Here is a 16,675-nt window from a genome sequence, read left to right as displayed (position 1 = left end):
AGCTCAGTGGTTAAGCAACTCTGGGTTCAATCACTGTTAAAAAAAAAAAAGTATAAAAAAACAGGGTGCAGATTCTAAGCATGAATCCAAAATGTCATCAAATTATAAAAGGATGACCTTTTTCCCGAAGACTTATTTCATTGAATAACCTCAATGAGCATTGTAGATGTGGTAAAAATTATCTGTAAACATGTCTCCTTATGAAAGCAAAAAATTCATCTAACTAACCCAAAGGAATGTGTTTCAATTATAAGATATCCATTTGAGACATAGCAAATTTAGCTCCAGTGTCATTTTATAGTTTTGATTCTGAAAATAATTTATATTCACATATAAACTATTCTTTATTGAAGCTCATGAGCAAAACCAGCTTCTGTATGACCTCAGGAGTCGTAAAGCAGGCAGAAGGTAGAACCTGGGTTCTGTTGGTTGGGCAGAGCCACTAGACAGTAATGCCCACACTTGACATGTTTCAAATGTTTACAAAAGACTTGGGCATTGGGTTAGGGCTGTAGCTGGGTGGTAGAGTGCTTGCCTGGCATGCATGAGATCTAAATAACTGAGAAATAAAGTTTCTATTGTAGAATAACTTAAATAGCTGCATTCAGTATTGACTTTGTCAGTTTTAGGAAACTGTACGGAACAAAGAATGCTTAATCAGGGGAAACCATAACTGGAGAGGAAAAAGGCTGAGGGTCTCACAATGCGTAAGCTTTAGTTTTCTAGTAGGCAAATGCCTTTTCTTTTTTTAAATTTTTTAAAATGAATTGTACACAGTAAGTTTGAGGAGGTTTGGCTAAATCGTAAAACAAGCTTAGATTATCTGTGGCTATTAAAAAAAAAATCAGTTTTCACCAGAGAAGGGAGATCTGTCTGATTTTCAGATTGGTTAATTGCTCAAGTATCCTCTTTCATAAAAGCGTTCTTCCTCGTTTTTGGACCAGTTTGCGGTTATGCAAAAATAAAATAGTGGTCTTTTTTTCATGCCAGCGGTGATGTGGTTTTTCTGTGGTATATTACACAAACTCTTTCAGATAACTTGTTTATGTACATGCATATTTGGTCTAGTAGAAAATATTTAGTTTTAAAAGCATTCTCACTGTATAGTGCAATTTTTTTTCCTGTTTCATACAGAAGTTTGAATGTTTAACAGTCACAAAATAAGAAGGCTTTAGAGCTTCAAAATAAGTGTATCAAAACAGTGTCATAAAAGTTATATGGTGAATTGGGTGGAGAGGAAGCAGCCATTCATAAGACCAAACCCACATACGCACAGGAGATAGCAATTAAGAGGCCAAGGATATGGGTTGTTTGGAAATTATATTTTAAACAACATGAAAGATCTTTGGACCTTTGAAAATGCCCCAGAAATGGAATGAAAACAACAGGCTTTTCTCTTTTCAGAGCACTGACTCACAGACCTGTGATTGGAAGGACCTTACTTAGTAGAAATACATATTTTTTAAAAATATTTTCCTTTAAGTTGCTTAGACAATTATATGTACAGATTTCTTTCAAGCATCCCCAAACGGTTGCACATGTAAAGAAACTGAGTCATAGGGGACACTAAATCAAAATAGCAATTTTCTTACATGATTCTTGTTTGACACCAGTTATACCACCATCAGTTAGAATTAATTTATGTTCACAATAAAAAATGATTTGTGATCTCTCAAGTTGAAGCTTTCTATATGATAAAGAAATTGTGCCTTAAAAAAGGACAATTGGGTTGGGGTTGTAGCTCAGTAGGAGAGTGCTCACCTAGCATATGTGAGGCACTGAGTTCGATCCTCAGCACCCTATAAAAATAAATAAATAATATAAAGGTATTGTGTGCATCTATAACTAAAATTTTTTTTTTTAAAAAGGGACACCTTGGTGGTTCTCTCTCTCTCTCTCTCTCTCTCTCTCTCTCTCTCTCTCTCTCTCTCTCTCTCTCTCTCTCTCTCTCTCTCTCTCCCCCTCTCTCTTTCTAATTGAGAAACTGATTTGTTTGGGGAGTCTAGGATTTAGCTAAGTATTATGTCAAAGGACTCTCCTTAGTGGAATCTGACTTGAATGAGATTAAGTTTAAAGTGCATGGCTGCTCATCCTCGGGACTGCTTAAGTAGCTTGTCCAAAGGGGGTTGGGTTCACTTTGGCCTTGTGCTTCAATAACAGCAGCCATCGGATCTGCCACTTGAGAATTGAGATTCTAAATAGGGCACTGGGCTGGCAGCTGTATGGACATGACCTCATTTAGTTTTCTTCCAAAATCCAGGAGTGTGTGTGAGAGACACTGAGATTCCTCACATTTCAGAGGGCTCTGATGTGTACCCTGTTTCTGCTCTCACACTTTTTTGTTATACTTATAGTCCAGGAGGAACTTGGATAACATGGTAAGCTCTCAAGCTTAGCAAGAGGGTATCAAAACAAGGGCCACAGAGGCCACATTTCCTGGGGGCAGCTTTCCCTGAATAATCTCCTCTTCTCACACCCAAATTAAGTGGGGTTCTCTTACTTTTTAAAAAAACAATATACAATTCATTTCTAGCACTCAGAAGTTTGTGATTATTTATTCACTGCATGATTAAGGGGTGGTTCTGCTTCCCTATTAGACAGGAAGCTCTATGAAGGTGAGACATGTTTCTTTTCCTTTCCATCCCACAAAGACCAGTGCCCGGTACACTGCATGTATTCAAAAAGCATTACTGTGTATGAAAATGATATTTGTCTTTCTGCTGATATTCTAGACATAAACTGAGGCAAGGGTAAGAGTGCCATGGGAGGGAAACTGGGAGTTCAGAAGGTTCTGGAAGCAGGTGAAGTACCATGGTTGTCACAGTGTAGAGAAATGAGCCAGCTGGGAAGAATTCTTGATATCAGACAGGGAAAGACTCCTAATGAAAAGTGAGGCATCTCTGATAAGTAAATAACCTGAGTTTCCTGCCTGGTTTTGTGATTTCATGTTTGCATGTTTTTTGGCTCTGTGTATATTTCTTTCCCTGACTAGTTGGTTTGAAATATCATGAAGGGGTCTGAGGATAAACACACTATTTAGAGAAATTATCATCCTTGGTTTTAAGAGAGTGATTTATGGAGAGGCCAAAGCCAATTAGGACTGAGCATACTTATTACGATACCCTTGGTTGATGTTTTACAGTTGAGTTTTCAGATTAGTTGATTCTCATAGATGTAATGTGAAGTAGACAGCTCTGAATCTTGGCCTCAGGTTCATAGAGGAATAAAGGGATACTCAGAAGAAGTTGATTTATCCAAGTGAAAACAAGTTAACATTTTGAGTGCTTGCTATGTGCTAAGGCATTACACTAAGCCCTTTATATTAAGTATATAATATAATCCTCATCATATTATCATGAGATGAGTAGTCATAACTGCTATTTCCATTTTACAGAAAAGAAAATTGAGAGTTGGAGGATTGGGGTAGGGGCTCAGTGGTTCAGTGCTCGTCTAGCATGCATGAAGCACTGGGTTCGATCCTTGGCACCACATAAAAATAAAAAATAAAGATATTGTGTCCACCTAAAACTAAAAAATAAATATTAAAAAAAGAAAATTGAGACTTGGAGATCAAATTATATAACTAAGAAAAGAGAACCAGGCTTCAAACCCAGCTAGTCTCAGGAGTGCAAATGGTAAACTGCTTTGCTAATGAGCAGCATTGGGGGATCTCCAATGATAGATATGCTTTGTTATTTGGATTTACTCTTGTACATTTACTCTTTGTGGCCCTTGTTTTGATACCCCCTTGCTAAGCTTGAGAGCTTACCATGTTATCCAAATTCCTCCTGACACCTGGATCAATTCTTCTATTTCAGGCAGTTTAAAACCTGTTTGCAGTTTCATCTTGACTTAGAATTGATCAAATGGAGGACACAGTGACGTCACTACAAGTGATTGAAATTATATCAACTAAGTTCAGATTAAAAACCTGAACCCTAATTTTTTAAAAATTGAAAATTGTTAGCTTTCCACCACTGTGACAAAACACCTGAGAAAATCAACTTATAAAGAAAAAGGTTTGTTTTGGTTCCTGGTTTTAGAGGTTTTAGTCCATGGTCTCTTGGTCCTGTGAAGGCAGCATATCATAGCAAAAGTATGTGGTGGAGGAAACTTGTTTACCTCATGACTGCCGGAAGCAAAGAGCAAGAGGAAAGGGCTAGCATTCCAGTACCCCTTCAAGGACATGCCCCCATGACCTAACTTTCTACCACTATGTCCTAAGTTCTAAAGGTTCCATCACCTCCCAACAGTGCTACAAGCTGGTGACGAAGCCTTTAGCATATGGGCCTGGGGGGGGGGAGTTTATTTAAGATCCAAATCTTAACAAATACAATTACTAATGCTATAATTTTATAGGTGTTTATCACTTAATAACCACAGGACACATTTTATTGAATATATTGAAAAAACTTGTATATTTCTCTGAAGGTGTACCCAAAATGATTAAGAAGCATAAAAAAAAATCTGTCCATGAATATATGTAATTATTTGAGCTCTTTTTACACCATTAGCTCTTCAGGGAGATAATCACAGTGACCAGCATGTTTTGGACCTTCTGTAGATCCAAGTCTCTCTCCCCATGGGTTCTTTATACATTGGGCTTTGTAATTGAAAAAAGAACATGGAAATGCTATATTTTATAGCTTCAAAGTACAACAACAAAAAGCCTTCGCTTGGATACCTAGCTAGGAAAGTAATCCAGCTAAAATTTTGGGCCCGTGACAGAGCTAAGATGCAGTCTAGACACCTCAGATAAGGGAGAGGGTATCATTTATGGGTCTTTTGAATATCACTGACTGCATTTCAAAGTCACATTAGAGAGGGTATTGGCTCATATTTGGCTTGTGTGTGTATGTGTGTGTGTGTGTGTGTGTGTGTGTGTGTGATTCTTTATACCTTTCCCCTCCCCATTATGGATAACCGAAGTTTTAATATACAGTAGTGACATTCTAGTAGATGAAGGAAGGGGGCAGTCCCAGAGGGCAATCTGAACTTCTGCTTAGTATATTTACTCTTGCTGTTTTCCTTCCTCCTCATTTGTAATTCAGGAGGCTCTCTGACAAGAGACAGCAAGCCTTCTTAGATGGATGGAAGAGCCTCGAGCTGGGATACCAAGCTGTATGAAAAGGTCGGCTATGGTATTTGCTGTTACCTTTAGGCAAATCATTTGATCATGCTGTGCTTTGGGTTCTTCCTGTGCTTGCTAAATGTAAATAACATGTATCTGTGCATTTTGTGGTTATCAGTTATATTTTAAGTGTGTGGGTGATTTATGTTTTTCTAGGCTGGCTGCTCAGGTATAAAGCAAAATCCACTCCTTTGCAATGACAGGCTTTGTCAACCCAAATCCTTCAGACTTGTGCTGCCATCTATTTGCTTCAGATTCATCTGACATATTTGGCCATCTTGAAGCTGTAATTAGGCAAGAAACTATAACTGGGGCATACCTTTTTGTGTCCTTTGTCTTCAGAAACGAAATATGTCATTTTATGTGCTCCTGTTGCTTTGTAGCTCTCTCCCCTATTGGGAGAGAGCAGCTTTATCTGTGACACTGATCCCAAGAGATGGGAAAGGTGACCCAGGAGACAGAAACTGAGTTATTTGGACTTGCTACCATAGTTCCTTTTAAATGTTTTGGGCCAGGTACAGTCTGTTACAATTCTCAGCAGCAAATAGAAGAGTTTGTGGGTAAAGAAATTATTTTGTTCCCCATCTGTGGGTCACTACCCCACTATTTTATAAATGAAAATCCCTGAAGTGAAATAGGAAATCAACCAAAAGATTTGTTTCTTTTGCTTTGAACTAAAATGAAGAGCATTTACATAATTCCTGGTGCAAATGAAAAGCATTCTCCAAAACAAACCTGGGAAGGTGTTATTAGAGGGCCTAGGAAATGTGTTACTCCTTAGTTGTTGCTCGGGAAGCAGCAGGAAGAAGTTCAGACACAGGAACACAGCGTAACTTTTCAGTTTTGAAATATTAAGTCTCCTTGTCCTATAAACATCAAAGCAACATCCGGGTCAATCTCCCAGAGCTGAGATCGCTCCAAGTGTTGAGTCCAACTTCCGTCTGTTACTTATAGGGAGCAAACTTGGGGTGTTTCATTCTTGGGCAAGGCTCATCTATTTCGCACATTGCTTCCTTATGGTTGCTCCAGCTACAGAAGCTTCCAACAAAGGCAGAGCTTTCTTTCACTCTTGCCTCTTAGGAACACGTAGCCAGCAACTTGTCAGGCTTGGGGAACCCTCACGCCGGTGGTGTGGTGGGAGTGAGAGCAAGGCAGAGGTCGGTCTTTCCCTCTAAATGCCCTGCTTTGCAGCTACTGCCAGTTAGGGTGGGAGTTTGGGGAGTGGGAGTCTCGGTTGTCGGCCCTAAACTGGAAACTAGGCAGCTGACGCAGAAACAAGAACTGGCAGCGTCTGACTCTGCGAAGGCCCAGGGAAGGGTCGAGACTGCTCATCCTGGGGTCTGTCTGTACAACCAGGTCAAAGTCCTGCCGTGGGGTGGGATGAAGGGCCCAGAGGCTCTGTGAGCACCACCTGGGAGAGGAGGAGAGGTTTCGGTTCAAGCCTCTCCGCCATTGCGCCGAACGCCTGCAGCCCCAAGGCAGACGCGCGCGCCAGGCGAATGCGCGCCTCTTTGTCCCGCCTCCCGGCCGGCCCACACGTTGAACGGAAGGAGCGCGCCCGGAGAGAACGCGCCCCAGTCGAGCGTACGTGCTCCGGCTGGAAACTAGCGCCGGCGGCGTTGGCGTTCCGCGGGCGGAAGGGAAGGGGGAGGTGAGAAGGCTGAGCGCCGGCCGCTCCTCCCCCCGCCACTCCCCGCCTCGGCCCTGAAGGGGCTGGATGGGCAAGTTGGACGCGATGGCTCGAGCCCGGGCGGCGGCGGTAGTGGCTGGAGGCGGCGGCACCTCCTCCTCCTCGCCCCGGCGCCGGCGGTGATCCGAGCGAGCGGCCGCGGCCCCCGATGAGACTGTTGGTGGGCTGGCTGTGCCTGAGCCTGGCGTCCGAGTGGCTGGCGCGGAGGATGTGGACGCTGCGGAGCCCGCTCTCCCGCTCCCTGTACGTGAACATGACGAGCGGCCCGGGCGGGCCGGCGGCGGCCGCGGGCGGCAGGAAGGACAACCACCAGGTACGGCCGGGGCGCGGGCGGGGGCGTGGCGGCCCGGCCTTCCCGCGCTCGGCCCGGCTATTGTGCGGGCGGTGCGGCCAGGGGTCGGCCCGGAGATGCCCTGCGGCCCCGGCCTCTCGGAAAGTTTTCCCCGCCGGGCGCCAGCCCCAGCTCCGGCCCCGGCCCCGGCCCCGCTGCGCCTTTTGTTCGGCGGCGCGGGCGGAGGACGGCCTCCCCTTCCCCCTCCCGGGGGCCCGAGCGTGGGCGCCCCGGAGCCCCGCTTTGTCCCCGGGTCCCGGGCGGCCACCGCGGACGTTCGGCCACTGGACTGGAGGAACTTCGCGGCTGGCGCATGGCCGGGGGCACCCATCTGGCATCGAGGCCCGAGAAAGAAAGACCCGAGTAAAACCATTACCTCGGACAACCTTCCCAACCCCTGGGAAACAAAACGAAAAGCCGGTTCCTCTTTTTGTCTGGTGGAATCCTTCAACATACAAAGGGTCGTAAAGAAATTTAGCCGTGCACCGTGAGCCGTTCGGCTGACATTTCCCCTAAGCCCTTAAAAATGTATTTGACAGGTCCCTGCTCCCTGTCTGCAGAGCCCTCCCCTCCCGCCTAAGAGGCGTCTCCTTTAAACTTCAGTTTAGTTAGCTGACCGGAAAGATTGGGATCAAGAGGAAGATGATGCAAGCTTTTACGGAAGGGTTTTAAAAACAACTGGGCAGGAGCGAATTATTTTAGGAGTTGTTAGTTGGTGGATCATGAGCAATACGATGCGACCGGCTAGGTAGTCTTTTTGTTAGCTCATTTTTGTGCCACTTAGCAGAGTATGTGTGGGTCGGCTGTAGAATTAAGAGGGAGATATTTCATATTTGACCATGTGGTTGGAGGTTAACCTTGCATTCATTGAAAAAGAGGCGTTTGAACTCTGCCAAAGTTTTGGCTTATTGTAATACAACATTGATATAATACCTTATGCCTTTCCAGGGAGCAATAACTGATTATTTTCCATATCATTTTGTGCCTCATCATTTTCATGTATTTCTCATTTTCCTGTGTACTATTATACCAGGTGTTCAGAGAATTCAGACCCAGGTTGGTTTTGTGTGTCTTAATGAATGTAAAGAATTGTCTAAGAAACAGATAAAGCAATTTATTCATAAAAGTAACATTTAATTTTGATTATTAACTACTTCTCGTAGCATTTTATTTATTTAATATGCTGGGGATGGTACCCAGGGCCTCTCTGGCAGGGTGTGAGTGCCTCTGCCACTTAGCTTTTTCCCCCTATTTTTAAAGGAATTGAAAATTTCTATAATTTTTTTTTTTTTTTTGGAAATCTCTCAGTGCTTGCAGTGTGGTAGGTGATCACTCCTATGATATTGCTGGAGTGTGTGTAAACTTAATACACAAACTTAAATTATAAAACCACATTTATTGCCATGGATTGATTACTTAAACTAGTTCATTGCTGTAGAAACAACTCTAAAGTACTATTCTATTAACTGTTCAGCTATCGGAGAAGCACATCCAGATGGAACATGGATAATGGTGTAGAACAATGAATTAGAAATGTCATTTTTAACAAGCATTTGATAGAAAGTCCTGGAAAGGAAAAAAATACACTTTTTTTCACTTAACATGGAATTATGGTTGAGTCTCTTAGTCCGTATTTATGACAACACTTATGATTACTGCAGCACCATATGTTTTCAGTGCTCATAAAAAATAGCACTTTTTTTAAAAAATTGAAAGACTGTTTGTATAAACTGTGATTTTTATGGAGCCTAGAAAAAGAATGATAGCTGTTTACATGGCTTCAATATCTCCCTACAGAGAGTATTTTCTAATTGTGAACCTTTTTAAAGCTGAATGTGTCAGACTCTTAACAAAAACTAATACTGGTTTCAGATACCGCACTTACTTTATTGTGTTTCTGAGATACTCAAAAGTGTGTGTGTGTGTGTGTGTGTGTGTGTGTGTTTTAACCAGTTGCATTTACAACTTGGCAGATAATTTCTCCAGGGTGAAGACTAATCCTATGCTTTCTAAATACTTAGGGAGGATCAACTCTTCCTTAGAATAATGAATCCAGCCATTATTTTGAGATGAATACATTCATGTTGTGAAAATATAATTGTCCATGAATAAAGATTAAAATGAACAAAAGTAAAATGTGTATGGAAACCACAGTGAACTAAAGGAAAGTAGGTGACTGTTCTTTCTGTGTCATGGCTGAGCTGATGATTTGTTATTCCTTTTATGTTCCAGACCCTAGGTTTGCCTTATGACTTTGCTTGTGAAGTAACTTTACTCTGATGGTTTCCCCCTTCAAATTAATAGTTTTATACATGGTCTTCTGGTGTTCATTTGGGCATGTGGGTTCCACAGCCAGCCACATCTGGTTCTTCTGGAGTTGCATGAAAGCAGGAATATGGATTTGATTGACCCATACTTAGTGCAAGTTTTCCTTCTGGTTATTTTACTAAGGAATTATGATGGAGGATTTTTTGGTTAGATAGAGAGGTCTTGGGTAATATTTATTTATTAAAAATTGCTATTTAGTTAATATAGCCTGGAGCTAGAAGGCTCTGTGGGCCAGGCCAAAGCAGCTCTAAAACTATGGTAGCAGCACCACTTTTAATAATTTGGTTCAATGTGCTGGCTTCAAAATTGGGATTATGTTTCACTTTGGGCCAGCGAGAAATAGGGCTTCTCTTTGAGAAGGGATGTGGCCCACAGGCCAAATTAGTCTCATTGATTTATTATTTAATTTTATTTTTTTAGTTGTTTGACACAATACCTTTTATTTATTTATGTATTTTTATGTGGTACTGAGGATCAAACCCAGTGCCTCACACATGCTAGGGGAGCACTGTACTGCTGAGCCATAACTCCAGCCCCATCTCATTGATTTTTACATAATTGTGAAGTAAGAATAGTTTTACCTTTTAAAATGGTAACCAAGAAAAAAATACTATTAAATAATGAGAGAATTTTATATGTGAAATTCAAATTTCAGTGTCTGCACATAAAGTTTTATTGAAACAGAACCACCATTTAGCTTACCTGTGGTCTGTGAGTGCTTCTGGGCTATAGCAATTGAGCTGAGTAGTTGTTACTGTATGACTCACAGTCCTTCAATATTTACTATCTGTCCCTTTACAGAGGAAAAAAAGTTTCTTTTTAAAATTTATTTTAATTGTTCCAATTAGTTTTACATGACAGTAGAATGCACTTTGATATATTGTGCAGGAATAGAGCACAACTTCTCCTTCCTCTGGCTGAACATCATGCAGAGTCACACCAGTAGTGTAATTATGTGTATAGAGTAATATAATGTCCATCTCATTTCACTGTCCTTTCCATCCCCATCCTTCTCCCCTTCTTTCACTCCCCTCTGCACAATTCAAAGTTTCTTCATTCTTCTCCATCCACCCTTAGCAAGGGGAGGTATCACAATACCAGACCTTAAACTATATTACAGAGCAATAGTAACAAAAATGGCATGGTGTTAGTACCAACATAAACATGTAGACCAATGATACAGATTAGAAGACACCTAAACCTACATAAATACAGTTTTCTCATACTAGATAAAGGTGCCAAAAACATACATTGGAGAAAAGATAGCTTATTCAACAAATGGTGCTGGGAAACTGGAAATCCATATGTAGCAAAATGAAACTAATCCCTGTCTCTCACCTTACTCAAAAATCAACTCAAAGTGGATCAAAGACTTAGGCACTAGAACAGAGAGACCCTGTGCTTATTTGAAGAAAAAGTAGGACCATATCTCCACCATGTTGTTTTAGGAACTGACTTCCTTAAAAAGACTCCGAAAGAATAAGAAATAAAATCAAGAATTAATAAATGGGATGGGTTCAAACTAAAAACCTTCCCAGCAAAGGAAACAATAATGTGAAGAGAGAGCCTATAGAATGGTAGAGAATCTTTACTATACACACCTCAGAACACTAAAAAATTTTTTTCCCCAGATTCCTTAATCAGCATCATATTCCCAGTCCCTAGTGGCAGAGTGGCTAGATTGTCTCATTGGGGAGAGGCAGTGAGAAATAGAGCCAGGCAGTGAGGAACTAGAAGGAATCACATTTTAATGTTGGTAGACTCTGAACTTAAAAATAAAACAACAAAAAACTTTGGATCTAGTCTTTTTGATGCCTCACAGCTAGTGCTTAAAGTTAATGCAGTTATTAAGGGGCTATAGAAACTTGAAAGAAACTTTAAGACGCCATTAACTAGATTCTTGATAATAACAGCCATTTACAGCTTCTCAATTGGTGGAGTGGAAAAAAATGTTATAGAATTTCTCCAGGTGACAAACTGCATTTTTTTTAAGCACAGATAGCATTCATATCAGAAATTGTTTAGATGTAACTTAAAATTGCAAATATGGGTGTATCTGTTAACCTCAGAAATATGTCATGCTACACTTGATAATAGATTCAAGATAGAATTGAAATAATTTTTTTTTCCAAATGAAAAAATACTTGGATTCATAGCCAGAGTTTAATGTTGTGCTAAAGGACAGATTTGGTTTCCTATCCCGTGCCCTCAAGTACCTTGTGGAGGCTGGTTGAAGTCAGGCATGAGTTACAGTGCTTCAGGGCAATAGCCAGCCAGCTGGACACTGATGGATTGGTGTCCACCTCTAAACTGCCTTCCAAAGTCTGGAGGCTTTGTAGCCTAGCACCAGAGAGTCTCTGGGAAGGATTTCTTTCCTTCCTTGTAACCTATGTTGAAACCCTAACCAAATGTTTGCTTCAGTTTCACAGAACTCTAGGGTTTCTTTCTTTTGCTGAATGCCAGGGGTCTTTATGCTCCTCTTTGAAGATGCCCTAGAAGACTCTAAGTTACTAAACTTCCAGAAAAAGGGCTGTTTAGATTCTCCAAAGCTTTGTTTTTTAAAATCCTACTATTTTAAAGTGAGGTTTTCAAAGGAAGATTGCCAACAATTTATTTATGAAATCAGAGCTAAGGCAACTTAATCTAATCTGTATAAATCTTCCCCTCCATGGATTTGAGGTTGCCTGCCATCAAATGCATTGAAATGTCACATAAAGAGGTTGTTGGGTTGGATTTAAGTCATTTGTGGAAAAGTGGGGAATGACTTGCATATTGACTCATATGCTTAAATGCAAGAAGGTGTCATTGGTGAAATATCTCGACTGATTTGATTGTATTGCAAAATCTTAGAATATGATTTTTTGAATCCTTAGCTGCCAAGGTCAGTGTCGGTAGGCTTGCTCTGACACTGTGCATAGAAAGGTTCTGTGTTCCTGGATTCTGAACAGTGAATTCTGATTGTGGTGGCACATGTCTTTGAGAATGCCTCATGTCTTTGGTCACCCATTTCATATGAGAATGACTGGGTGCCCAGACCTACAGTGTGGTTTTTAGGTATTTCCCTGAACTGCACATCTCCTGATTTTTCTTGTCCTTCCCTTTCCTGCACAAGCCTAGGGGAAGATGAAAAACTTTTGGGTTTCTTTCCCATCCTTGGAGATTATGGGACTGGAGCTATAAGTTCCAGCTATAGAGTCTTAGCTTGTTCTCCTTCCCCTTTGACAATCATCTCATTGCATACAAGAATATCTTTTATTCTTATCACTCTGGAGATTCCTTAAGTGTTTTTGGAGCTCCATACTTGGGACCTGAGACAGACCATATATTTACCTTTTTATTATATCACACCATCTAAAATCATTAAGTTGGTTTTTATAACTTCCTGATTCTACTAGTGTGCTTAATTCCTTTGTATTTTGGAAGAAAAAACTATATAGCATATCTCATGTTTGACTAAAAGAGAAACTCCAGAAATAATTTCAGAAAAACTTTTAGCTGTGTCCTTCATTCTATTAAACAAATAGTTTTTTAGGAAAATCAAATTCCAACTTTGAAGGAGTGATTCATCTACCAAGGTTATATAAATATTGATATGTTCATGTGCTTAAGAATTTTAAAAATAATAGACCTAATATTCCATAACTTTGATTCGCTAATACTATTAAACACAAACATATTTCTGCTGTCCCCACCTAATTTGACTTTATTATTTGGCTAATTATTAGTATCTTGGCAGTCTTATTGCAAGCATACAGAATATTACTATTTACCATTAAAAAAAAATATTTTATTTTAGTTGTAGTTGGATACAATACCTATATTTTATTTTTATGTGGTGCTGAGGATTGAACCCAGCGCCCCACACGTGCTAGGCATGCGCTCTACTGCTAAGCCACAACCCAGCCCCTATTTATCATAATTTTTAGAAGATGTTATGTTAGTTATCACATCTTGTTATACTTGGCAACAGCAGATAACTAAGTAGAATAATTCTAGTTCAATTTAAAAGATTTACTTGGTTATTTAGATTGAACACAGTTTGAGTGAGCTTTAAAGCCAGATGCTAATTGAACACCTTTGCAGACACTGTGGTCTCCAGCTGAGGAGTCCAGCCCCACAGTAGAGATGGCAAATGTAGTCCCTACAGTGTGGAATTTAATAAGCATAGTACTTTGTTCTTGCCTGTACAGCTTTGTCTCTGTAGCCTTTGAGGAACGTGTATTCTAAGAACTCACCTGCATGAAAGTGCCCAGGAGATCACAGGCAGCCATCTAGTGCTGTGAGCTCTGTACAGCTTTTCATTTAAGTCTGGCTGTCTGGAGAGAGGTGACTTTAGGGGGACCACTGGCTGGGGTGCAGGGGGTCTTGCACTGATTTTCTCTTTAGTTGGCCTTAGAACAAGGTGATTCCTCATTTAGAGCTCTGAAGACCCTGATCAAGATCATAGTCTCTTTACTAGTTTCTCCTGGTGTCCGATTGTATTTTCCCCATTGGAATTTAAGTTCCCTGAAGCCAGCAAGTTCACCTTTTAATCAACTACAGTCCCTAGACCACAGATGAGCCAGGAGAGTTAGGCAACACTGTTGGTGAGTCAGGACAGTGAAGTTTTCTGACTAAGCCCAGGTAGGTGTTCTCATGCCCCGGGACAGATGCCTGGGGCATTTTGGGTTGTCATTTAGGGTAGTGCTACCAAAATCTGATGGGTAAAAACTTAGGATGTTTGTGGCCACCATGCTCAGCCCCAATAACAAAGAATTATCAGGCCCTAAATGTCAGCTCCAAGGATAACAAATTCCTGGCCTATTGGAATTTGGTTATTGTCTAAATTGGATTATCTTTTCTCTTAACATGTCCAGCTCAACTTAATTAGAGAACAGTTCTGCTTTCTTAAGCAGACATATTGGGTAGAGGTGAGTAGTACCTTTTTAAAAATTTTTAATATTTAGTTTTTAGTTTTAGGTGGACACAATATCTTTTATTTTAATGTGGTGCTGAGCATCGAACTCAGTGCTTCAAGCATGCTAGGTGATCACTCTACCACTGAGCTACAACCCCAGCCCAAGTAATAGCTTCTTTGAAAGGTATTTTTTTTCCTAAAATATTTATTTTTTAGTTGAACACAATACCCTTTATCTATTTTTATGTGGTGCTGAGGATCGAACCCATGACCTTGCAGGTTCGAGGTGAGCGCTCTGCCGCTGAGCCACAACCCCAGCCCTGAAAGGCATTTTGGTTCCTAGAACCACATGTACCTAGATTGGAAGCTAGAGTCAGCTGAAGCTGCTTGGGACCCCAGGCTTCCTAGTTGTTCAGTAGTTACCAGGTGGTAAATGGATTTAAGGAGCTTGGCCAGGTGCCTGGCACACATGGGTGCTCAGTCAGTATCTTGCTTGTTTGCTTGTGGTGGTGCAATTTTGTGGTGGGTGGGTAGCTAACCACTATTTGCAAAATTGGATTTAAGAAAGGCCTTGTAGAAACCTTGGAGTTGAGAAATTGACAGAAACGCTGTGACAGCAATCTCCTTGGTTATCCTTATGTTTCCACCAGGATTTTGTTAGAATTGCCAAATTCTGTCTATTTAGACTGCCTGTGATTCTTTGCAATGCCTCATTTAACAGACATTGCTTGTTTGTATCTGTGCCAGGCTTTGAAATCAGTCATTGTCTTCATCGTTACGAAGCTCCCAGTCTACCTGCAAAGATAGACACTGAACATGCAGTTGGTGTACAATTACTTAATTCAGAGGTCATACATGTTGTCAAGGATACATGGCATGTATATGAGAGGGTATTAAAATAGGGGAAGGCTGACCTATTCTGGAAGTTGAAGAAAAACATACCTGAAAAAATATTTAGACTGAATTTGAAATAACCAGGTAAAGAGGCAATGAGCTGGGTGGTGGGAAACATAGGGGCAGAACAAATAGCAGGTGAGACAGCCACCGTAAAGGAGCTTTCCAGAAAAAGAAAAAAATGTAGAGGACCCTGTGTCATAGGCTGGCAGGGAATGCCATGAGGTGAGGCTATGAACACAGAGTGGATGTACATCCTGTAGGGCCTTGTATATCTTATTGAATATTTTGGATGTTATTCTGAGACTCCTGTGAAGCAGGGTAGCAACATAATCAGATTTGCGTTTTAAAAGAGGTTTGCTAGGTCATTTATGTTTCCAGACCACTTTTAACTTCTGAAAGATCAAACTGCCACCTAAATTTAGATGTATATGTGTGTGTGTGTGTGTGTGGGGTTATGCTGTTTAAAACAAAGCAAAACAGTTTTACTGTGATACAATCTATATACCATAAAATCTGTCCCTTTAAAATGTATAATTCAGTGGTTTTGATATAGTCACAGTTGCACAACCATCACCACTATCTAATTTTATCCCCACTCCCCTCTCCAAAAAAAAATATATAATAAAATAAAATAGTCTGTACCCCATTAGCAGATACTCCCTTTCATTCCCTGCCTTTATTGTCCCCTAAAAATCTACTTTCTTTCCCTGGATTTGCATATTATAAATGTTTTGTACAAAATTAGGTAGTATGTGACCTTTTATGACTGGCTTAGTTCATTTAGCATGGTTGTCAAGGTTCATCTTTGTTAGGGCACAAATTAGAACTTTATTCCTTATTATGGTTGATATTATTCTGTTGTATGGATCTACCACTTTGTTTACTCATCCGTGATGGGCATTTGAGTTGTTTTAGCTTTTTGGCAATTTTGAATAACACTGCTGTGACTTGACATACAGATGGTACAAGAAAGGACATAGATTTCAACTTTAAAGAGCTTAACTTCTTTTTATTATGTATGGCATTTGGTTTAAGAAGCAGCTTCTTTTCTGAAAGACTTGTGTGGCAATAAAGTTTCAACCTACATGTATTAATGTTGATGAGAAAAATGTCATTAAAAACCAGAGTTTTCTTCTTGGCACTTGACAGCATTATTTGCAGTTAATGGTGCCAGTTCTTGATTAGTTCTGGAAGTCAGAGGCCATTGTTATGCTGGTTTAGTTGTTCATTTTTAAGTGGATGCTAAGGAATTCTTTGCTCCTCAGTTTCAGTTGAACTACTTGTCCACTTTAATAGAATGTACTTGATTGCCTATTATCAAAGTAATGATTTTCATCTTGATTAGTCATTTTAGAGCATAAAAAATAAATAAAAGGTAGCATGGCCTCAGTATTACAGAGT

The 16,675-nt window shown here is 40.5% G+C and overlaps 1 protein-coding gene across 5 annotated transcripts in view; it reads left to right on the top strand.

The window, feature by feature from the left end:
• Positions 1-6,707: 6,707 nt before the first annotated feature.
• Mettl9 (methyltransferase 9, His-X-His N1(pi)-histidine) overlaps positions 6,708-16,675 on the top strand; it is a 38,616-nt gene continuing 28,648 nt past the window's right edge. The window contains exon 1 of one of the 5 annotated variants that reach the window (XM_078024228.1): positions 6,708-7,134. In XM_078024228.1, the coding sequence (XP_077880354.1) occupies positions 6,970-7,134 (165 nt within the window). In that variant the 5' untranslated portion in view covers positions 6,708-6,969. The remainder of the gene's footprint in view (positions 7,135-16,675) is intronic. The other 4 variants (XM_078024227.1, XM_078024225.1, XM_078024224.1 and 1 more) reach the window with 4 other exon arrangements.

This window comes from Ictidomys tridecemlineatus, chromosome 10 (assembly GCF_052094955.1).
Source record: "Ictidomys tridecemlineatus isolate mIctTri1 chromosome 10, mIctTri1.hap1, whole genome shotgun sequence".
NCBI classification, from domain to species: Eukaryota; Metazoa; Chordata; class Mammalia; order Rodentia; family Sciuridae; genus Ictidomys; species Ictidomys tridecemlineatus.
The sequence above is the reverse complement of the archived record's forward strand: the minus strand, read 5'-3'. Positions and strand labels throughout refer to the sequence as shown.